General features: G+C 44.2%; 1 protein-coding gene across 1 annotated transcript in view; it reads right to left on the bottom strand.

Annotated features, from left to right (window-relative positions):
- Positions 1–265: 265 nt before the first annotated feature.
- The window catches only part of PAG1 (phosphoprotein membrane anchor with glycosphingolipid microdomains 1), a 67,866-nt gene continuing 43,218 nt past the window's right edge, over positions 266–24,913 (bottom strand). Inside the window, exons 2-7 of the mRNA XM_040994047.1 lie at positions 20,143–20,351; positions 17,839–17,890; positions 14,624–14,720; positions 12,114–12,718; positions 5,909–5,968; positions 266–3,973 (exon numbers count right to left, since the gene is read on the bottom strand). Coding sequence (XP_040849981.1) covers positions 3,605–3,973; positions 5,909–5,968; positions 12,114–12,718; positions 14,624–14,720; positions 17,839–17,890; positions 20,143–20,267 — 1,308 coding nt within the window. The 5' untranslated portion in view covers positions 20,268–20,351 and the 3' untranslated portion in view covers positions 266–3,604. The remainder of the gene's footprint in view (positions 3,974–5,908; positions 5,969–12,113; positions 12,719–14,623; positions 14,721–17,838; positions 17,891–20,142; positions 20,352–24,913) is intronic.

Raw genomic sequence — 24,913 nt, 5'->3', positions numbered from 1 at the left:
TATTAAGCACCAGAGTTGTGCCAGAGCCACATACACACACACACACACACACACACACACACACACACACGAGGTACTTTTTAAAGGCTTGTGGAAAAATGGAATTAAAAGATAAATTTATTTCAGTGCAAAAAAAAAATGGAAATCCATACATCTCATGAGGAGTCTTCAAGAAGTTCATGAAAAATGCCTATTATGAAAGACTTTGCATGAATTTAAACATTTTGCACTGAAATAAAATGTATCTTTTAATTACACTGTTCCATGAATCTTTTGAAGTACCCTAGTAAGAAAACGATCTAATTTGCCTAAAGAAAAGTGCAAGGTAGACAAGCAGACAATAGTGACATACTGAGGTGCATTTTAGTTCTTCACGTTGACTACTGATGTCTAATTTAGCACTCAGAATGAATTTTGGGATTTTGAGGATCAACAAATCAGAGATTTGGTGTTCAGGAAGGAGAAAACAGCATTGTCACAAAGTTACTTTCCTTTAGTACTTAAGTTTTCCTCAAGAACTTCACATAAAACAGGTTCATGATGATGATAGTTTAGAAATAACAAAAGTTAGGTAACAATAATTCTCAAGTTTCAAATCATCTGAATAAAACATGGATTCTTCTTTTAATTGAGATAGACGCACAATTTTGACCTGACCAGCAAATCTTAAAATTTTTCTAAAATTTTTTCTTTCTTTACTTAATTTTGCAGAACTTAGGTTATACCAACTGGATATACAATATGGATATCAAGTTGAATGTTGGATAGATAGTGACTTCTGGTTTTGCTAATTAGCCTTTAACATATTAAAGCTCTCTAACATTTAGTTCAAGATGACAGGAGTCATCAGCCTTTGTCTATCTCAAACATTCAAGCACAGATTCTGAACAAGGCATGATGAAACTGATGAAAAACCCTACTCCAAGGTCAGTACAGTGAAGATACATCCACACATATATTTCAGTAAAGAAGCTGACTCATCAAAGAGCTGAGGTTCCGCCCTGGAGTTTCCTCTGCATCTCTCTCCCCCCACCATAACTATCAGGACTGTGCCACCAGTCAACCTTTTCTAGGGCTTCTGCTGAAGGGCCTTAGAATCCCTATTAAAGTTACACTTAAAACCCCTCTAGCACAATGTGGTCTTATCACTGACTCTCAATTTAAGAGAGAGATTTGAGTGCAAATTTTACTGCTATATTGCATAAACCCATATTTGAAAACTCCCGGGGGGAAATCGTAATAATTAAGTTTCAGGGTGACATGATTATTTCTACTGAGCTTCTGTCTACAGAAAGGGTTCTCCACTTTAGATCATACCTGTTTCCCTGGTGATAAGCAAGACATGACCAAATACAATCAAACTGCTGTACTGTCAGGTGTCCATGAAGGTTGTTTCTACTGCATGCACACTTACTCCTAGGTGGGCAGTGTGACTATTACCATGAATTTAAGGAGCCCCACTGAGGCAGCAAGAGATCATTGGCTCAAACTCCTTAATATCCAGCAGTGAAAAGCACCAGGTGAGGGAGTACTCAGGAGGGATGGGGAGGAAGCACCTAGCACTTTCCTGATCAATTGCCCTCAGGGACTCCTGGGTGTTCTGCCATTATTTCCTAATCAGTGATGACTGTGCACAGGCACGTCAGTCCTTACGGGTGAGATGGCATGGACTGCAGAATCACAACCACCAGCCAGCTGATCCCAGTGCAGTTCATGTTACGACTTCAGAAGCATAATGCAGAGCAGTCACAAAATCAAGCTCTGGGCACACGGGTGGGAAAATACTCCAGCAAGCTAATAGCTACAATTTTCAAGATGCTTCATTCTCCCAATTGCATTCTTTGTCATGAGGGAAAACAGCAAGATTATTAAATCTTTAGAGTCCTAGATATTACAGTGGCATAATAACCACCTCATTTTTTCTTTTGCCCATGCAGCAAAAGCAACCTCTCCATTATAGCTTACACATCATACTAGCCCTTCAATGAGGCTCCTCTTCAATGAAAACTGACCAGTTTGCCGACAGTGGCCTTTGAACACCTAAATTCATGATTCAATTCACACCAGGCTGAGCTTTAACTCAGTTATTTCAGCCACTGATTTTTGTATAATGAAGGGGAAATATTTTTCCAACAGGCAATTTGCATTGGCAAGCACTGGGCCACAGAATCCATCACCATTTTGTTTTTAAAAAAATGTATTTAAGCCTTGATAGAATTAAACTTCAGGAGGTTCATAACTCATAGGCAGCGCAGGCAGACTGTATTCTTTTCATTGTTACCACCTCAAGTATGATGATATTGGCCAGGAAAAACCACTGAAAATCATGGCTTACGTCTATGTGGTATCTTTCCCTAGTGGACCAGGAGCTCCAAGTACCATTTTGAAAAGCTGAGTCCTGAAAATCCTTGGATGTTTTCAACACTTGGATAGAAAGATGGTAACAACTGTGTGTCATTATCTAGCTTATGTGCTTCACGGCGTCTTTTCAAAAGGACAGTAGAAATAACTGTACATAAAATCAAAATAGTTCATATACATTTGTTCTGGCACTTTCTAGAAATTATGCATTGAACCAAAAAACCTCTTATAAATTTATATAACAAAAATAAATGTTTACATTTTCATCTTAGATTACCTTAGGGTGGCAGTTAACTTATGAATCTCCACACTGTGTGGTTGGTAGAGCTCATGGGAAACACCCACTAGTGTCCACAGCCCTTCAGAGGGGGATCCCACGGCTGCTGTCCTCACGTGCGATCTGTGTCCCAACATAAATATTAAGGCTCGCTGACTTGAAGGGATGAACTCTGGGTTTAAACAAGTGTAGCAGTACCACAATATTCATTGAAAACACTGAAAATGCTTTGAGGAGCTGGACAAATACTGGGGGGAACAAAAACATGTGAACTAGAAAAATAAAAATAACTCTTCTAGTACTTTGTGGGGAGAGGCTGCTGATGCAGAACACCCAAAGCAAGATGTCACAAAGGCCCCAGGGACTGCAGGGATGTCCCTCTGGCATCCCCTGCCCCGAAGGGTCTGGATGAGACAGCTGGCTCGTTCTTGGCACGTGCTGCTTCTTTCCGACCTAAGACACCTACCTAGAAGGCAGGGGCCACGCCTTGCAGGAGAATTTCCTTGGAATGAACCACAAAATTAAAAAAAAAAAAAAAGAAAGAAAGAAAAGAAAAAAGTCAGGGGAAAAAGCCACATGTGTAAAGTCTGCAGCAGAGGGGCCAAGCAAACGCCTTGTTCTGCAAATGGCAGTATTCAGGTGTGTACAGCCTTCCTCCACTTTGAGTGCAGCTCCTTTTTCCAGCCTGGCTTTCCTTATGTGGGGATGAAACCCCTGGCAGCTGGGATCTTCTGCAGAGGGTAAAGGTGCAGGAGGGGCCTGTGCCACACTGTGCATGTCTCCCAGGTGGGCAGGTGTTCCCGGTTCGTACCTCACAGTTTCAGAAACTGGGAAGACACCTGGCATCCCCGGTTGCCTTCTGTTGGCTAAAGCAGCATAGGGAGTACTGTTCTGTATCACCCAGCTCTCCCAGCAAAAACGTGCCGCACTCTGCTCTCGGGCTCTCTGGAGCTGTCTTCTGAGTTCCTAGAGCCTGGTGATGTCTCGGCACTGCTGCAGGTCCCCGATGCTCTCGTAGTCATTCTCCTTGGGGATGAGACCCTGCTGGGCACTGGTCTCTAGGGGACCCTTCTCGTCCTCTCTGCTGAGCGTCTGTATCGCTTCATAGTCGGGCTCTGGCTCCTGGCGGGCTCCCCCTGCTGGTGGAAGCGTGCTGACGTTGTTTGGGGGTTTCTCAAAGTCTTTAACGGTGGCATAGAGATCACTGCAGGAGGAGGTGGACCGCTGAGGTGCTTCCTGAATAGCACTGTAGGTGGCTTCTAGCGCTTTGGGGGACTGTCCTGCTTTAGTCCCTGACTGGCCAGCTTTATTCACCGAGGAGTACATGGCTGAGATCTAGGAAACAAGTGGAGTGGAATAAAACTTCAAGCTATGACTTCCTATGGCCCCCTTTCAATGATGAACTTCATACTTGGCACTCACAGGTGCGTGTGTGTGTGTGTGTGTGTGTGTGTGTGTGTGTGTCCCTTTAGCACTTGGCTTAGCTATCTTAAGCCAGGAGCCCGTTACTAGGTTATAAGACAGATGAAGTTCAATGGATGAGTGTATCAGGCAAATTCACTTAATTCCATGGAAACTGATTTCTCTTTGGGCCCATGGAGGGTTTGAGGAGAGCAGGAGGAATGGGTAGCCAAAGAAGTCTCTTCATCTGACCAAGACCTTGGGTTCTGTTTGATTTCCCTATCAGACTGATGGCTAACTGGCAAAGGGGCTTCACTGTTTTACCACAAAGAGTGGGACACACACACACACACACACACACACACACACACACACACACACCCGCTCCAAGGCTGAGGTTCCCAGGCAGCAGCAGCAGGGCCTGGGGCGTCACCAGAAAGGCACATTCTGAGGCTGTGCCTCAGAGTCACGAGTCAGACACCTTGCGAGTGGGAATGAGTCCTGTGCGGCTCTGGCCACCCCTGAGCAGTGAGAACTTGTGTGTGGTGCCACTCCATGCCTCCTGCCTTTGTGTGGCCTGGTGTGGTGTCACTCCTTGCTTCCTGCTTCCGTATAGCCTCAAACAGGCCTTGGCTGGGCACTTCATGTGTGCAAGGGCACTGCTTACCAGCAGCTTTTGATACAGTTGTGCATTACCGGTTCATTGTCATGTACAGAATGAGCTTAGTGGGAACACCTGCCACCAGCCAGCCCATCCTTGGCTTTTGGAGACATCTCTCGGACGTTCTTTCCCATAGCAAGAGCAGCCTGTGCTTCCAAGCACATTTTCGTAGGCTCACACATTTGGATCACTTGTGCAAGGATAGATGAAATGTTCTACTGAAAAGACATTCCGAGGAGTAGTATTTGTGGTAAGAAATCATACTTGCTGGGAAGTGTACTTGACGGGGACTTGGCATTTGACTGTGTCTCAAGACAGTGAGGGAAAGGAGCTACCAAGATGAGCTCCAGGGACGTGGTCTGGGGTGTATACTCCAAGGAAGGGGACGGACACACAGGGCGGGTGTGCCGTGTCTTCTCGGGGAAGCACCTGTGTGATGTGGCAGTATGCAAACACGTGTGTTGCACAATCCAGCATTTATCATGCTAGGAAATCCAGCAAAGACCACAGCCAGAGTTTAGCTCTTTGTCTAAACTCAGATTGACAGAATAATACAGCTACCGGCTTCCTCACTTTTATGGCTTCACTGAGAGTCTAACCAGTGAATTTTTAGCCCTGGTGCTTGGCTATACACAGTCTGTTCTTATTGTTATATCTGCTCCTGGCTCCAACCTGGAACTGTAACTTCCTGAAATTACCTGCTTTCGTGCCTGAGAATTTTGTTTACCAAAACATCCTTCCTCTGTCTCGCAGGCTGGGCCAAATTCCCTCTGCTGATCTGCTCTGATGTCCTGAATTTTCCAGCCCGCTCTTCATTTCCTTCTGTGTATTCTTCCTAACTGCTGCCTAGAGCTCCCACACTGAAATCTCTCACACCCACTTCCCTCCAGCCCATTTATTTTCCTCTTCTTCCTCCTTTTTTCCTCTGCTTCCTTCTTCCTCATTTTCTTTCTTTAAAAGAATATTTTTTTCTCACTCAGAATCTTTGGCTAGCTAATCTGTTTATCCACTACCCTTCTGGTCTTACTGTCTGCCAATCAATCACTCTTTCCAGGGCACTGAACCAACTTCCCCAAATTTTGATCTCCAAGCACAGGTTGAAGACAGTATGGAAGCTCTTGCAGATAAAGGGTAATGTTACAAAGCTGAGGAAGTTGTACCCTTTATTTCCGAAGCTTTCAGAGTATTTAAACAGAAACAAAATTTACCTCTTCTTCGGTCAGCGTTGGGTCTTCCTCCCGGGACTTGTACGACAATGCACTGAATCTCTGTCAGAGCAAACATGCAAGAGAAAGCAGTATGAATTCAATGATCTGACCTTTAGTTTACATATGCTTTCACAGGGCTCTCTAAAAAAGTGTTTTTAAATGACTTCTATGGAAGCACAAAGAAATTATGGGAAGCACCTGAGAAATATGAACTTATATCAGCTATTATTGTATGATATTCTGAGAAACTCAGTTAATATTCCATGTGGAAAATTTTCTTTTAAATTTGTGTTTGAATGTAAAAGGACAAAAAAGCCAGAATAGTTAGATGAGTGCTTCAATTCCTCATTTTCAATGAATGACTATCAACCAAAGATCAATAATTAAACATGGCACATATCAAACATATGGTTTTTGCATTTTCACAGTTTACCAGCATTATCAGGAAGAGCCCTAAGTCATCTGGAAAAAACTTACAAAACCAAGGGAGAGAATCTGCACATCCCGTGGCTGCCCTCTTCCTGGTGTCCCTGATTGTGTCTCTTGCTTCACAGACTCTTTCTCTAACACGTCTCCTGCCTTGAGTTTCAGTGACCCAAGTAACACACACCCTTCCACAGCCAGCCCGCCCGCCAGTTCCTTGGCCTCCTCTCCATCCACTGGATGCCTCGCATCACTGTACCCTTATGCCTTCCTCACCGTCAGTCTCAGCTCCTCCAGGCCCAACTCCTTGCAGTCCCTTTTAGAACAAAAGCACTTTTCCTTCAAGCTTTCTCCAACCATACTTCAATTCTGACTATCCTTCAACATTGTTGGGACCAACCATCTTTTCCATGTCTCCCCATTTCCTGATGTCCTTTCTTCCTACTTTATCATGCTGAAAATCTGAAATCAACCATCATCAGCATTTTTACATGCCCCCTCCTTGTTACTGGTGAATGTAGCCTTCAAGAGAGCCCTAATGCAGCTACATGACATATGAGATTCCCCGGGGACACCCAGTCCCAACTGTGTTCCTTTCCCTCTGTCCTCAAACCAGGAACACCTTCTCATCCAGACTAATTCTGAACTGGCGGCTCTTCCTCTTAGGTCACTGAAAAAATTTGCAACTCACTGAAAAAGAAAAAAAAAATCAAAAGAAATTTCTATGAGACCCGCCTCTGGATTTATTTCTCTTCCTCCCTGTCAACCACACATGATCATGTCATGTTCCCTTGTTAAGGCAATCCCCTCCCTCTACATGCCAGATCCTGTCCCCTCACACCTACTCATGAAAATGGCTCCAGGAAGTCTGCCACTTTGTGTCATCAGCTTTCAGTTTTCTACGAGGCCACTGCCATCATATGCACACTGTGATTTCTCTATTCTAAGAACAAGGAACTAACAATCCTACTTCCAGTCCTTGTACTGCCCCAACTCACAGCCAACTCTTTCAGATTAGCTATAAAGTCACTCATGTGCTATTCTCCTATTCTTTCAACATGACTCACCGTAAGAATTCCTGCTTCTATCCTTTACAAGAAAATTGCTCTTGTATTATGGTCATGTGATGTTTCCTGCCTGATTCGTTTACTGCATGTGCATAGTGGTTATTACTGAATGCCTGAACTCTGCCCTGTTGGGGCCAGGATAAGTGGGGGACCAGGGATCCAATCCAGGTCTTTCACATGGGAGGCAGGGATCCATCATCTGAATCAGTATCTGCTGCCTTCTTGTGTGGGCATTAGCACGAAGTTGGAACCAGGAGTTTGGCAATAGAACCATGGTTTGAATCCAGGTAGTCCAACATGCACAGGAGAATTGTAAAAACTAGAACAATGGCCTGTGCTATCCCAAACACTTTCTTGACTTGGCTTCTGAATGAAGCTTGATTTTCTTTCCTATTTTGGTATTTTCTGCTGTTTTTTTTTTTTTCCCTGCAGATCTCTATTTTTTTTTTCTTTTTATTAAGTATATGTATATGTAGTTATTTCAAAGGCAATGAAACAGAGGGAAATATTCCAGGTACTTGTTTGTTTTTCAAATGGTTGCAACAACCAGGGCTGGACCAGGATAGAACCAGAATTCCATCTGGTCCCCTACTTGGGTGTCAGCAGTGCAAGCACTTGCATAGTCACTGGCTGACTGCCAGGCACGTTGGCTGGAAGATAGATTGGGATCAGAGTAGCAAGAAGCTGAACTTTAATATGGGATGGCAGTGTTACAGGTGGTAACCTAACCAGCTGTGTCCTACAATGCTGGCCCCTAGATCTCTATTCTATTTTTTGTTTATTTTTCCTTTTTTTTTATAAAAAGGATTTACTTATTGCTTTTGTTGGAAAGGCAGATTTAGAGAGAAGGAGAGACAAAAATCTTTCATCCACTGATTCACTTTCCAAGTGGCCCCAATGGCCAGAGCTGAGCTGAACTGAATCCCAGAGTCAGGAGCTTCCTCCAGGTCTCCCATGCAGGTACAGGGTGTCAAGACTTTGAGCCATCTTCTTACCACATTTTTCAGATCACTAGCAGGAAGCTGATCAGAAGTGGAGCAGCTGGGAGATGAACTGGCATCCATATGGGACCCTGGCATGTGCAAGGCGAGGGTTTAGCCACTGAGTCATTGCCTCATGCCCAGATCTTTATTCTTGGAACTCCTCTAGTTGTTACTTACACAAACCCATCCTGTAACTTCAACCAATCATCCTTCTGGTGGCTCAAGCCCTATTTCTTTGGACTCAATATTGTTCTTCTTTTGCTCAATATACATGTGATCATAAGCAAGCGTCTGGCCTCAGGTTCTGCTTCTTTCATTCCTCTAGCTCCCTCTGCCCTGGGCCAAGCCATCAACAACTCTTACGGGTTCATGAGAAGGGCTATCCACTGGTCTTCTGCTTCCTTCCCTTACAGTTTATTTCAAAGTTGTAGTCAGAAGGGTACTCCAAGATACAGATTGGCACGTGTCACTTCTCTCAAGGCTCTCTGATGACCTTGTCAGGATTCTGAGTACTGGAAAATCAAGGCCATCAAGATGAAGCCTGGTGGTTACCCTTCTCCCCACCACTCGTATCTCTGCCCCCTCCTTTTTGTAGCTACTGCATCCCTTTAAGCTTCCTGGACAGGTTTCACTCAGGAAGCCACAACCCTGCTTCATCTGCTCTTTTCCCCAAACGTGTGCATTTCATTTTCTCCTCTCCTCTAATTCTGCTTCAACGTGACTTTCACAATTGAGGCAAACCTTGGTTAACTTATCTAAAGGTATACTACCCACCCTATTTTCCCAATCTCTTTTAATATGTATTCTGTTTTTCCTGATAAACTTCAAACTTTCTGTCTCATTCAACTAAAATATAAGCTCCACGGTGGTAGAAATCTGCTTCTTTATCCATTTTTAACAATTTTTATCTAAGGAGCTGACATGGTGGCTCAACTGAATGGGTACCAGTTTTAGTTCCAGCTTCTCCACTTCTGATCCAGCTCCTGTTTATGGACTGGGAAGGCAGTGGAGGATGGCTCAAGTCCTTGAGCCCATGTATGACATGGGAGATCTGAAAGAAGCTCCTGGATCATGGCTTTGGATCAAGTCAACTCCAGCTGTTGTGACTGTCTGGGGAATGAACCAATGGAGAGAAGATCTCTCTCTCTCTCTCTCTCTCTCTTTTTCTCCATTAATATGCCTTACACATAAAAAATTTTTTTTAAATCTTTTAAAAAGAGGCCATCCTCTGAATACAATGCCTATGCATACAATGACTGAAGCTGAAGTAGAAAACTCAGCCTAAATCCTTCCTGTGGGTAGCTGAGACATGACTACCTGCGCTGTCTCCAATTCTCTCCCAGGATACATATTTGCAGAAAGTTAGAGTCCTGAGTGGAGATGAGACTGGTACCCAAATTCCCTGATATGGGCGGAGTGTGCCAATCAGTCCCTAAATGGTTAAACCAAAGGTCCATCCTCTCACCTCATCTGTTTTTACACTGTAGATTTGGTTCCCAATTTCGATATGAATTCTGAATTGACCATTAGCAATAATTAGACAACTGACACTCCTATCTTTCAAATACTTGTAAGTAAAAAGCTTTACTTGATTTAGGGCACATGAATTTTATACTGGTTCTATTATTTTTAATTAAATGAAAAGTAAAACACTGGGCTACATTTTGCCTCTGACAAACATGTTCATAAACATTTTCATTGATGCTTCAACTGGTGATTTTACAGATTAATACAAAAAACTGAAAGACACTGGAGTGACTGGTTCGCCTTCTAACCATGAACTCTAGAAGTATTTTAAGGTTATCAATGAATGCCGAAGTGTCCTTTCTACCAAGATCTGAATATAAGTGATCCTAACTTTTTTCAGTGTAAGAAATAGAAAGCAGGTACTGGTCATCTGAAGCACAAGCAGGCCTGGTTAGTTCTCAATAAGATTTGGACGGCTAGAGATGTGAAGCTCATTGTAGTTCAATCATCAAGTTACCAGCCATCCCTGCTTGTGGACTGTGAACACGTTTTAGATCTTGAAGGAGTAACTCTAAAGTTACAGGTTGCTTCTGCTGCAGGTAAAAGCTAAGTGTTTTGAGAGCAAAACTCTGGTAGGGCATTAGGAGGCAAAAGGCAGAAGGCTTCATAGGGTACTGTCCTTAAGATAGCAGATTCAGACCTTGGAAGTCATTAAGGAAAGCTGTCAGCAGCCAGAGAAGAATGGAGATGAACTAGTGCCAGGGGTCTGGGAACAAAAGCTGTGGGGAGGAAACTGTTGACAAGGTCCATGGCAGACAAGGCCAGAATGTCAGGCAGCACACAATCCTAAGACATTTGGCCATGTGCTCTGCTGTCCTCTTCCTCTGGGCATGTCATGATCCACATGAGGATCTCCTGGCTGGGACAGTGCTAAATCAGAAAACAACAGACCCACAAATCAATCAATGAACATCAAAGATGGTTTGTCTAATGAATAAAAGCCACCAAAACAGGCACTAGGCTGGCCTACTCTCACGGAGAGAAGATCCCGCTGGCTGTCTCGCTTTCAAACACTTCTGTTTTTTTCCTTCTTATTACCTGGGGTCCCATCTTCAAACCCTGAGCCATGCTGCATTGGATGTGGCAGCTTTTCAGAAACTGTCATACATCAAGATCTCTCAATTGAATGATAGAACAATACAGCTGGCTCCCTGCATGCTGTGGCTCTACATTCACAGATGGAATTAATTTGAATAAAAAATATGTGTACTGGGCATACAGATTCTTTTTTCCTTGTCATTATTCCCTAGACAATCTAGCAGTTCAATTATTTGTACAGCATATCTATTATATGAAGTTTTGTAAATAACCTGGTCATTTGGTGCATCAGTGAAGGCACCATGTGGATGCCTACAACCCATAACAGAGTGCCCTGGTTTGAGTCTTTGGGGCTTTGTATGATTCTAGTTTCCTGCTGCTGGACCTAACAGGCAGTAGTGATAGCTCAAGCACTTGGGTGTCTGCTACCTCCATGGGAGACTTGACTGAATAGATGGCAGCCTTTGAAATTTGTGTGCATTTAGACTTGATTCTGCATCCACAGACTTTCTGATGTACTTGGTATCTTTTTCCAGTGTACTTAATAAACTCTACCAGCTATACTTTGGCTCACTGTTACTGTCCCTAGTTTCTTTGGGGGTGGGGTGATTGAAGGCATGGACACTCTGCCTGTCTGGTTCTCAGGTCCATAAAACAAATCAAACTATTTACATGGGTATAGGCAAAATTTTAACCAGGAATTAAAATTCCTTGTGGGTACTGTGTGAAGACTATCTATACAATCAGATATAACCAATGACACAGTTGTCTCATCTCCACCAGGTATGTCACTACACTTTCATTGCCAGGTTCCTTTCAGGCTTAAGGTCACCATGCTGTGTCTAGCAGCAGCAAGCACTGGAGGTAAAGTATGTAGCAGGGAGCTTGTCCTCTCCATGCAATGCGTGGTCTTCAAAATGTAAAAAATGGTATGTGGCCCTAATCACCTATGATGTAAAAATTGGACAATATCCAAAGATAGATACTGAGAAAGAAATATTTTATAAACACGAGGCTTTTACATTTTATTCCTTAGAAGGGGAAAAGAGTCAAATACAGCCTATAGTAAAATCACTTTAATTAGTCAATAAACTTGAAAGTTTGCAAAAAGAGCCCAGCACAAGCAGGGGTTCCTAGTGAGGGAAGAGAAGCACAGGTGCCTCTTACCTTGTTGGTTTCAGGGATCCCCTCGGAGGCTTGCTCTTCTGCAGCCTCTAGCTCTTCCTTCTCCTGGAGGTTTTCATTTTCATCCAGAAGTTTGATGGGGACAGGTGGTGGGGCTTCCTCCTCTGGGTCACATGAATTTCCCAGAATACTCTCCACATTAATACTCTGCCGGCATTTTTTGTTCCTGTCCACTGAGGCATACTCAGCAAACTCAGCCTTGACCTCGGCCTGGTGCCCTGGAGGCTCCTTCAAGGCTGAGTTAGACCTCGACTTGCTGTTGTGCCCCTTCTCCAGGGGTGTGGCTGCCACCACGTCCTTGATCTCCTTCACCGTCTCATACAAACAGTCCTCCACCATGTTCTCCTGGGAAGAGCTGTCCTTCAGCACTTCATAGGGCCCCTCCATCCCAGGCCCCTGGTCCCCATCTGCATTTCTCGTGTTGAGCATTGTGTCTACTGTGCTCTCAGGAGGAATTCTAGGGAGCTCACGACTCTGATGACATCTGGGCTTCCCTGTGCTGTCCTGGGAGTCCAGCAGGTCCGAGGCTGAGGTTTGCACTTCCTCATAGTGTTGCATACAGGTCAGAGTGCTGTCTTCTGAAAGGACTAAAGCAGTGCAGGTATTAAAGGGAGAGGGGACTACAGTGACTCAGGTAGTGCGAGGTCGCATGAAATTAAAACACTTGTTTCTTACTTGATCTGTGGCTACAAATTAGATTGTTCATACCTTACTTCAATCACAGTTTAAGATGGAGCTATCTAATGTATGAGAGATTTTTTGAAACTTTAGGAAAAATGCACATTATGAAAAGACTTGGCATAGGTCTTAAAACCTGCATTCTTATAAAAATTTATTTATTTGAAAGGTAGATGAAAGGAGGAAAATGGAGGGGAGAGAGAGAGAGAAAATGAGAGAGTGGGAGATGGAGGGGAAAGAGGGAGAGACAGAGGGTGAAAGACTGATTTTCCATTTGCTGATTCATTCTCCAAATGGCTGTAAAGGCCAGATATTGGCGAGGTTGAGGCCAGGAGTCCAGGACCCCACCTGGATCTCTCACACGGGGGTTAGGGACCAGTCCCTTGGGCCATCTCCCACTGCCTTTCCTGTTGCATCAGTGGGGAGCCACATCAGAAGTGGAACATTCTGGACTTGAACCAGTACTCTGATATGGGAATGTCAACAAAACAGGCCATGGTTTTACCTGCTTCACCACAATACCAGCCTTGAAATTTGTTTGCATCCAGATAGACTTTTGATTCTGCATCCACAAACTTTTTGATGTACTTGGTATTTTTTCCAATATGGTTAACAAATTGTACCAGCAATACTTTGGTTCACTGTTGCTATATCTATTTATTGTTACTTCTCATGATACACCCAGAGATAGTGTTCCTTGTGACCAGGGGAAGAAGGTAATATTCAAGAGGATCAAACTGTGGGAGTCTAACACTGTAGATGGGTGCATATGTCCCTACAGAGTCCTGTCTGTTGGGATGCAATAAGCAACAGGTGATTCTATTCAGATGTTCCTTTCTCCTTGGGCAGGTATCACAGAAACAAAGGGCAAAGATAGGTCTCTTAAGCCATTGTCACATCCCATGAATCCTTAATTGTCTTTCTTCTCTCTTACTGACCTTCTGCAACCCTACCTCTAATTAATAAAATCCAACTGTAAAATGCCTTGATTGACACAGAAATGTGGTATGAGGCCAATTTTTTGTTACCCTCTACCAAATGTTTCTTGAGTGCCAATGATGTGCCAAGAATGATTCACAGTGCAGAAGGCACCTCAGTCAGCAAAAACAGTCCTGCCCCATGGTGCTCGTACACTCTCATGAGCCAATGGGCATGTTACTGCTTTGCTCTGGGGACAACTGGAACTAATTTGCAAAGGGAAATTATAATGCATCCCGCAGCCCTTTAGAACTTAAGAGCACCCTTCTGTGTTTTAAACACCTACTCATCACAGGCCAGGGGGAGATTTTACTCCATGGTTCTGGTCACCTATGTCATAGCGGCTGGAGTATGGATACCACATTTGAGGATCCTGTGCCAATACTGACCATCCCTACAACAAATTAGGGCACCAGGATCACCAGTTGCTTCAGGTAAAAGTGTTTCTGCAGACTGGAAGCTATAAGGTGAAGGTAGCAGCTGCACCTGTAAGCAGGTGATGCATGCATGGAACAGATACTGCAGAATCTCTCTGAGTCTGTGCCCAAGACTCAGACTTCCTGGTACAAACCTAGGATCCTCAACTCAAACTATATGAGCTTAAGCACATCGTTTGCCTTTCTGTGGTAGGAAAAATGGGCCCTTATGATGATTACATTACTCAAAAATACTATCCAGTGTCTAGTAATTGATAGCCTTTATCTGAGTGAGGTGCGTTTTTTTTTGTTTGTCAGTAAGAAATATATTTCTTAATTTTGAGACTATATTTTTTGAAACCTAGTATTTTTGTGGCAATGAGGCCTGTATGGAAAGCTGGTATTTTTTGAGTAACTTACTGTCCCCATTGGTGAGTGCTCCATTCTGCTCGCTGCTAGCAAGAGCGTCTGTTGCCAGGCTGGTAACTGATCGGCTGAACATCTCCTTGTCTGAAGGCTGAAAAAAACCAAATGCATTCCATTGCTAAGAATATGGACTTCAGAAAGCAAAGCAGAAACCAGAATCCACTATTTAGATTTGAATTAAGTGAAACAAAATAAAATGGAGTTCCTCAGTTGACAAGTCACATTCCAAGTGCTCTGTAGCCACAGGGAACTAGCACAAATATGTCATACAACACAGATTTAGAACACTTACACCATCATGGAAAGTTCCATTGAACAGTGCTGTTTCAGAATCCAAGGGGTGCTAGAAATCTTTCAGGCCATTTGCAGCACTCCTACCTGGTGATCTACAAATAGGCCATGGTGAGATTAAGCTGTGAGGTATATCAGTTTTCCCTATAAATCAGGCAGGGGACCTCATGTCTGTGCTGGTTGGAATTCATGGCAGCTGTGAGGAGTGCTACCCTTGGGGGACAGATGCTACAAAACGGTACTCTTAGAGGTGTACTATGGCATAGGAAACACGAGAAAGCCTCATCCTAGGTCACGTGAAGGCAATAAGCTTAAGTCTGGGCAAAGATAAGGTACTGATTTCTGACAATACTTCTGAACCAACTCCAAGATTTGCAACAATCACTTGCTAAAAAGGTAGCTTTGAAAAACTTTTATCCTTATGAGCAAGCTTGAGTCACTGAGGGTGAAGAATGGTACTGTTTGCTGCTGGGCTAGATATTCACCTGGAACAACCGGCCAGACTGAGTGATAGTCTAGAGTAGTCAGAAAGCAAGCTGACCACATGTGTCTTTCTTTGAATACCAGTTGGTCCCAAGCTGTCTGAATCACAGCAAACATGATCTGCTCCCCATTCATGTTATAGCCTCTAGGCCCCAAGAGTCTACCATACGCTCTAGGATTCCACATGGAATGTGCCAATGCAAACATCACAGGAACCCTGGCTAGTTGGCCTCACAAACACAGATATCTCATTTGGAATCAAATAATAACAACAGACAGCAATTGGCTCACATGGGGTCATGCTCCAAAGTTTATTGACAATTGGCTCTTTCAACACAGCGCAGCTCATATCCTCTGAGCCATCCTATGAGAAGCTGACTAACGTCACCAGGAAGTTGAATTGCAGGTGCTCATATCCCAGGTATGAGCCCACAGCAGTGGGTGTGGAGCAGAAAGGTTTCCAGATAGTCCCAAAAGGGCATAACCAAGAGCTGAAGTGACCAGTCTACATCCTAATCCCATGTCTCATCTCAGCTTCTAGCAGCTGGACAGTCTGTAGGTTGGGCAAGATCTTGGAGCTGAGAAGCTCTCAGGGGATGGGGGTGGTTTGCCTGTGTGCATGCAGTGCTGCAAGCATAGGCGTGGGTCTCTGTGTGTGACCCCTCTCACATATCCACATTCCTGTGGGTGAGGTGGGAAGGGGTGGTGATTAAGGGTGTAAGGAAAAGAACACAGAAAGCTGGCTCTATCTTTTCTTCCTCTGGCCTCTCTTCCCACCTCACTTGTGGCTGTGCAGCTGAAACTGCAGCTTTAAGACTCTCACATTAGAGCATAAAGCAGCGTCACCTGGGGTGGGGGGCAGGCAACCAGCAGCTGAGCCCCACCATCAGGAAAATTCATGTCTATCAAGCTCCCAGGCAACACTGCTACAGCTTCTGGGTGTGTAGGTCACAGCTGAGTACCCCACTCAGGAAGGAAATGCAAGAACAGCAGAAGTAGCCCTCTTCCACTCCACTTTACTCTACCTCCCTGTCCATCTGGCAAAGTGGAGGGTGGTGAGTGGAAAGACAGGGCTGGAACAAGTCACAGTAGAGGGATTCCTTGTCCCTCCCACCTTGCATCCTGGTGCCCCACAGTGGTGCCAGAAGAGGATTGCAACAGATGGAGGTAAGGGCATTGTGGATGATATGCACAATCCGAGATAGCAATGGAGTGGGAAAAGGCATTAAGAGAGGGCCCCAGATAGCAGCAGTGGGTATGGTGGTTGTATGCATGCAGAGGGGAAGTGAAGGGATATGCTGGGGTCCCTAGGAGGAACAGGGGTTCCTGACAGCTACCTTCCTGCCTAAGCTGGAAGAGCCTTGTGAGCTTCTAGGTCATGCAGCATGGGTTGGAGCTGCCTCTTTTATGAGCTCTGACCACAGCAGCCTGTTTGATACCAGACTTCAGGTTACACATCTGAGTCTTCCACTCTGCCTTCGCAGTACTCTTCCCCATCCAGTTTTGGCTTGACCCAGAGAACCAAAGTTTACCATGAGGGAGTCCTGGAGACTCATCTGAACCTCTAATTGCTTAGGGCTGGGGAAGGTCCAACAAGGGTAGGCCCACCCTTAGGTGTTGCGAGTCCAGGCACTGGTTGGCTTGAAGATTGTGTCTCACTGGCAACTCTCATGTGAAGGTTTTAAGTTTAAATGTCTCAAAAATGTGATCTTATTTGGAAATGGCATCACTGCAGATGAAACTAACCGTGATGAGGTCACACTTGAGACAGTGTCCCTGTCAGATACATGTGGTATGTTTGCAAAAAGGGGAAACTTTATGCTGATACAGACATGCATGGAGGGAAGACGAAGAGAAAGAGAGAGAAGCATCACGTGGCAATGAAGGCAGGAATGGGAATGATGCATTTACTGACCAAAGAGTGCCGAAGGTGCTGGGTAACCCCTCCCTGGCTGGGAGCGAGGCCTGTCCCAGGCTGAACCCAAGAGTCCCTCAGGGGAAAGAACCCTGCCAACATCTTGAATGTAGACCTCTGGCCCTAGCCCTGAGAGCCACCTCATCTGTGTGCCTTTGCTGGGACAACCCCAGCAGACTAATGCAGCAGCTAGAGCTGGGTAGAGCCATGGCATTTGAATAGCAAGGTGCAGCCACCTGAGGATCTTTCTGGAAGTAGCACAAGCATTTCCACTTCAGAAGTAGTCCAGTAAACCTGAGTTAATGAAAAGGTTTCTCGTGATGGTGGGTAGAAAGCTACCCAGAGTGTGCAGCCAAGGCCAATATCAGCTTAGCTCTTCCCTAGGTTCTGCTAGGACCATAAACAGGTGGGAACACATGAGTAAGTAGCTGATGTTTTTAAAGTACATCCATGGGCAGGCATGCATGCACATGTACACACACACACACACACACACACACACACTCACTCACTTACTCACCACGTTCATCAGGTTTTCATGGTCTCCACTGGGTTGTCGTGGCTTCTTTTCTCTAAAATGGAAAAGGAAACATTGTTCTGATATGAAATGTGTCCCCTAAAGTTAACAGACACTGCCCTTTCCCACTCTAACTCTAATCAATGTATAAGCCCAACTTGTTTTAAGAACTTTGGTTATTTTGCCAAGAAATAAAGACTGGGCAGTTGGTCACTCATTGGCAGGTCTTCGGGGATGAGAAAGTCCAGTCACAGCTGGGGACTATGTGTTTCTCTGGAGCTCCGCTTCTTCCAGGGACACAAAGTCCAAGTTCACAGTGAAAGGGATGACTAAGGCAGGTTCCTGAGTAGAAACAGCTTATGTCCGGGATGCTGGAAGGAATTATCCCACTTTATTTAGAAAATTCAGTTTTCTCATGTCTGAGCAGCTTTGCACAGCTATGTTCAAAGGAATGGAGAAATGAAGGACAACAGAAATTTTGTCACACCAGGAAGTACGTGCTCTCAAGATGGGTCATGTCCACTTCCCGTCTTGGAAGAAGTCTGTGGACTCAACATAGAATGTGTTTTCACTCAGGACAGTTCAGTTATTTTCCATCTTGTATAAAGGGAGAGTGACATCTAGTGGGAGACTTGGTAATGGCAGAGACAGACCCTCTCCAGTCTTAACCTTCTGTCTCCATGTCTTTAACCTCCATGTCTTCTGTCTCCATGTCTTTTAACCTCTGGGTCAGTGGGGCCTGCCTTAGCTATGGAGGCCTGGCCCATACTGGGCTGGGATTACCAGGCTTCCTGGGTTCAGAGCGTCTGGGTTTTCCTCTGCTGACAGATTTTAGGGTAGGAAGCCATATAAACCTTTTAAGTGACACTCTTCTAGTTTCCGCTGAGGTTGAGAAGACAGTTTGGAATGGGGCTGGCCAACCACTGGCCAGTCTATGATGCCTCCTAGGTATACCCCTTAAGCAAGCTGAATACATTTTTAAAAGAGTTTTTATTTTACTTATCTGAAACAGGGAGGGAGAAGGGGGACAGGGAGAGACAAAGTGTCTTCTATCTGCTGGTTCATGCCTCAAATATCTGCAACAACTGGGGCTGAGCCAGGAGTCTGGAGCTCAATCCAGGCCTTCCACATGGTGACAGGGAAGCTGCTTGGACTAACACCTGCTGCCTCCCAGTCTTAACAGGAAGCTGCAATCGGAAGTGGAGCTGGAACCTTTAATCCAAAGGTTCTGTTGTGTAGTATAGATGTCCCAAGTGGTGAAAACACTGTGCCCATGTTGTACGCTTTGCCACAGTGCCCAGTGGGTACTAACATTTTACAAAAGAGGAGAGAGAGCATAATCCTACAAAAAAAAGACACTGATGACCACTTCACATACAGAACATCTCTCTTCAAGGCTAAAGAATTTTTTTTTCAGAAAGCACCATGTTGCTTTATAAATATTTAGTAATCAATGAGCCCTCCAATGCCAGATCCACAGCAAAATGTCTCAAGATGTAGGCAAGAGGTGTACATCATGCTTAGAGTTCAAATGAACATATATGGGAAAAGACAATATAACTTTGATAAGGAATTGCTAACAAGAACACTGGAGCATTTAAGCTATAACAGCTCTTCCAGTTGCTGTCTAGAAGAGCCAAATACAGGTTTTTACTTAACAAAGATTATTCTAGGACTCTACAGAGTCGTTTAAGGTGATCTTCGTGAAAAGAATACTTCGTTTATTTGAAAGGTAAAGAGAATGAGCACCTTCCAACTGCTGGTTTAGTACCCACGTGGCTGGTGCTGGGCCAGGCTAAACCAGGAGCCTGGAGCTTTTTATGGGTCTTGTTTAAGGACATAGATGTACAAGCACCTGGGCCATCTTTTACTGCTTTTCCCAGGCACATTAGCAGAGAACTGGAGCAGCTGGGACTTAAACAGGTGTTCAAACTGGATGCTTGTGCTGCAGGCAGTGTCTTATCCTGCCTCTCTGATAGGGCCGGGCCCTTTAGCTTATCTTAAAGCACCTGTGAACATCTATGCAGTGTTGTTCCATTCATACCAGGCTTTCTTCTTTCCTTCTATTATTATTACTTTTCATGATACAGTTTTGTATCATGAAAGGGATCTCCCTTTTCATATTCCTTTCCCCTTTCCCCTGTGTTATTACAGTAGTGTAGTCCTGTAGTAACAGTTACAAGTTTAACATTCTGTTATTTAAGTGTATCATGGCACTGTAGGTCATACCAGGCTTTACGCAGAAAGCCTATCCTGGGTGCTGGGCCATGTTATTTTAAGGTTCTGATAACATGCCTTGGTTCTCACCTGTCACAAGTCAAGCACAGAAATATGAGGAAGCTGATGATGAAGATAACGGCGACAGCTGTCAAAGTTCCCCACAGGACAATCTGCGCATGTCCACCACTCAGCAGGCTCCCCGTGGGTCCCATGGCGGGAGCACGAACTGCCACAAGCAGGTGGATGAAGTCAGTCCTTCAAAGGTGACCGCATGGGAGGCAGCAGGCTGTGTCCTCCTGTGGAGAGACCAGGGCAGTTGGAAACCACTTTTCTTGTGAAGTTCCAGAGTCTTGTAAGGGCTGGACATTTGTATTCCTCCCAAAAATCTGAAACCATTTGGGAACTGACACAAGCAGACAATTCCACCTCTGACCTCACAGGATGAGCCTTCACCAGAACAGGTACACTAAGAATATTGTGTAAAATTACCTTTAAGGCTACATGTATAGGGTACATATAAAGCAAGTGAATTTCCTGTCTAGCTTGGATCTCTCCCCTAAGACCTCCATCAATGGGCAAAAATACCTGAAAGTCTGAAAAAATCCAAATCCAAACACATCTAGTTTCAATGCATTTCCAACCAGGGAGCCTCAACCTACAACTAGGTTCCCATAAAAAGTGAAGCTTTGGAGCAAGGTTGGGCAGATGATGCAGAAGTGATGCTGGCATGGGTTTGAAAGCGATTCTGCAGATTTCCTCCATGGTTTTGGTCACTGTTTTCCTCGGCTATGTAGGTAAAGTGGGAATGGACCAATACTGATCAGACTTGAAGTAATGGATGTATTTAGGGCATAGACCTAATGGTTTCAAAAAAGTTTCTGAGTATTCCACAGCAAATAAATGTATGCCTATGACACTTGAAAACACTCATTATATGGCTTCTAGAAAATGACAATTTGTTATTTTTTGCCTCCTCCCATCACCATTGACACCTGTTATTTTCCCCAATCCACTTTCACCTTAGAAAGTTGAGGGTCAATATCACTAAGGAAATAGAACATTACAATATTCACTTGCAGACGCACTTGTCTATTCTGAGTATTGGACTATTTTCAAGGCCAATTTTCATCAAGCTGCTGTGACCATCCAACAAACACATATCCCAATGAATAAAGGGACATTTGTACAAAGAGCATGTCCTCAGTAGCAAATAAAACCTACAAAGGGTCTTTCAGAACTTCACGGGAAATCATGTACTATGGAAGAACTACTCATGAGCTGTAGGACAATATTGCACAAAAACTTTCTTCCAGATCTTTCATTGTACAAACTTTTGGAAATGCCTTTGTATTTATAAGCAATTGCAAATGAATCCCAAGAGCTGTACTTGGTACACTGCAGTAGCTGGAACATGCCATGGGCTTCACCAGAGCTTTTTCTCCATCAGCTGTACAGAGGCGACACTAAGCCCTGATTCCAGAAGACAAGCAATATCAGTGGCAGGGTGGAGTGAATTCAACTATCCTGACTCCAGAAGCTTAGGCTTTGAGCCCTTGAAAAAGCTCCTGCTTACTAAAGGCAATTATTCCAAAGAAAATAAGCAGTTTACAGGCTACAGATTTTTTTTTTTTACATTTCATTTTATGACACAGTTTCATAGGCTCTGGGATTCCCCCAACTCCTCCACGAGTCCTCCCACCATGGTGGATTCCTCCACCTTGTTGCAGTATTACAATTCAAATCTAGTCTTGTTTCTTTCATTGCGAGCATGTACCATGCATAGAGTCCAGCATCTTATTGTCCAGATAAATTCAACAGTTTCTTGGGGAGACCATCTCTGGTCTGAAAGCAGAGCTGGCAGATTATCATCCCGTCCAATGAAAAGCCACAACATAACATCAACAAAAATTTACAACATTATGGAGTTAATTGACATGGTATTGAGTGAATATGTTAGAATATGTTAGAAAATGCAAGTTATTAACCACATTCTGTGATTACTTCATTGACATTTCAATTTTAGTTTATACACAACTGGCTGCTATACACCTTAAAATGGCTATAGGGTACTACTATTCAGCTTGCTCGTGTCTATTTTCATTTTTGTGTTTATGCTACAGAAATTTTTAAAACACAGGAACATGGGGGTAGAACAAGATAGCGGCTGAAAAAGACTTGATGCTTCCATGGAGCCATCAATGTAACACTTCTTTATGCACCAAATCTCCCTCCCAGAGCCAAGCAAACTAGGGAAGAGTACATAGCACCTGTTTATACTATAATAACAGCAAAGAAAATGTGGCCAGGCCTGTCCTACCCTGACTCCCAGCGGTATAGTGTGGAAGATGCCTCTCCTTCAGAGGAGAGACAGCAAATACAGTTCAGACCTTAGACTTCAAACTCAGTCCAAACTCTGCTATTGAGAAATTTAGAGTTGATCAGGCTGCCTTTCTCCTGATCCCAGGCAGATACTTCCACAAACAGAGCCTTGGATCAGAGGCCTGATTTCATCTTTCCTCCCTCAACCTTGGGTGGACAGCTGGGAGCAAGACTTGAGCCACAGTGGAACAGGGCAGCAAAGGAGCCAAGGGCTTTGACTGGAAGCTCAGGGCTAGTTCAGCTATATTGGCTGGAGACCTGCGCTGGCCAGTGGACCAGTGATTTAGCTGGCATCAAATGCAGCCTCTTGCATGTTAAGTATGCACCTGCAAGACAGTGCAGGACCTTGTAGCTGTTGAGATTCAGGCATTACTCCTTTTAGTGTCAGCCTCAGTGGCCAAGCAACTGCCTTTACCCCACTTCTCCCAACTGTGAGCAGAGAGCAAAGGGCAAGACTCCAATCACTGGGAAGCAGGACATGGAGTGAGCACAGCTGGGCTACAAACCCATGTGAATAGTTAACAGCCTATAGCAAGGTGGACTTTGATCCTAACTGTGTTGTGTTGTCTTGGCGGATTGTGGATCTGGCATTGCAGCTTAAGTGGCCACAGGACTGTTTCCTTCATTCCTCCCCCAACTCCAGGCAGTATAACAGAATGATTGCTTGGGGAAGAAAAGATTGTGGCTGCCAAGACACTGCATAAAAACGGGCACTGTGGAGGTCTGTGTAGCCTGCTGGGTTCTGGGCTGTTGCTACCGTTGCCCCAAGTATGTTACCACCAATATAGGTACTGCAGCAACATATCCAAGTCTCCAGGCAGTGCTCCTATGACTCCAGCCACAGCAGAGAGCTGAGTGTGGGAGGCCCAAAGGACCCCCACCCCAACATGCCTAGAAAAGAGCCCCACCCCCACTCCCCTGTGACAATGTAATGTCCAACTCTCAGAGATCCAGCACAAGAGAGAATTCTAACATTTGTGAGAGAAAAATCCCAGATTGCTTTTAAGGGAAAGCCTACAAACAGCACAGTTTTTAATAGAAACCCTATAGGTGAGAGACAATGGAATGAAAAACTCCAAATTCTGAACGAAACCACCAACCAAGAATCCTTACCCAGTATAGTCATCTTTCCTAAATGAAGAAAAAAAATTCTCAAGGCAAGCAAAAGCTAAGTACATTAATCAGTACTAGTCCACCCTTACAAAAGATGCTGAGTGAAGTCTCACGTACTGGAGACAAAAGACAGTTATGAAACATGTGGAAGTATAAGATCCCTTATAAAGTAGCAAAGGATATATAAAATAAACAGGAAATTTTCAAAATGAAAAGACTGTCATCACCTTCCAATGAAAATTTTGAATGTAAATGGGATAAAATCCCCAATTAAATAATATGTTGTTTGGATTAAAAAACAAGATCCAACAATATGTTGCCAATAAGAAACTCACTTCATCAATAAAGACACACATAGACTGAAAGTAAAAAGATTGGAAAGATTTTCCATGAAAATGGAAACTAGGCAAGCAGGAGGGGCTGCTTGTGGCCCATCAGCAGGCTGAGCTGTGGCCTACAATGTCAGCATCCCTTATGGATGCTGGTTTGAGATCTGGTTGGCTCCATTTCTGATCTAGCTCCCTGTTGGTGCAGCGGGGAGGGTAATGACTGACGGTCCAACCACTCATGCCCTTGACTCCCACATAGTAGATCTGGGTGGAGTTACAGGATCATGACTTCAGCCTGGCCCAGCCCTGGCCTTCTGGCCACCTGGGAAACAAACCAGCACACAGAAAATATCTGTATCTCTCAGCATCTTCCTGTAACTCTACATTTGAAATAAACAGATCTTTAGCAGGAAAAAAAGGAAATAGGCAATTATTATTGGCATACATATATATTTATGTGTGTGTGTGTAATTACATCAGCAAAACAGACTTGAGGATTAAAATTGTGAAGACAAAACAAAGATCACTCTACAGTGATGAAAGAATCAATCCAAGCAGAAAACGCAGCCATTTTAACTGCATGTGCACCTAATACCAGGCACACTCAACTTTATAAAACAAATACTGTTAGGTGTATAGGAGAGACATGTGGAACGCCCATCTGCTACTTCACTCACTACAGGGCTTCAACAGCCTGGGCTGGGCTAGGCCAAAGTCAAGAGCCAGGAGTTTCATCCAAGCCCCTATTGTGGGTGCAGGAGCCCAAAGACATGGGTTCTTTTCATTGCTACTCCAGGCCATTAGCAGGGAGCTGGATCTATAGTGGAGCAGATGCAATATGAACCAGTGCCCACATGAGAAACCAGTGGCATTCTAGGTGACAGCTTAATCTGTTTAGGTCATAATGTCTAGTCCCAACCTGCATTTTTTTTCTAACTACCCTCGTATTTAGATAGAAATCAAGAACAAAATAAACTTCAAATTAGTCACATACTAAAGAGACTAAACAAGCTCTTGAATGAATAATGAATGGGTCA

The sequence above is a fragment of the Ochotona curzoniae genome, unplaced genomic scaffold (assembly GCF_017591425.1).
Source record: "Ochotona curzoniae isolate NIBS_2020 unplaced genomic scaffold, NIBS_Ocur_1.0 contig_1071, whole genome shotgun sequence".
Lineage (NCBI taxonomy): Eukaryota > Metazoa > Chordata > Mammalia > Lagomorpha > Ochotonidae > Ochotona > Ochotona curzoniae.
This window is presented reverse-complemented; position numbering and strand designations above follow the sequence as displayed.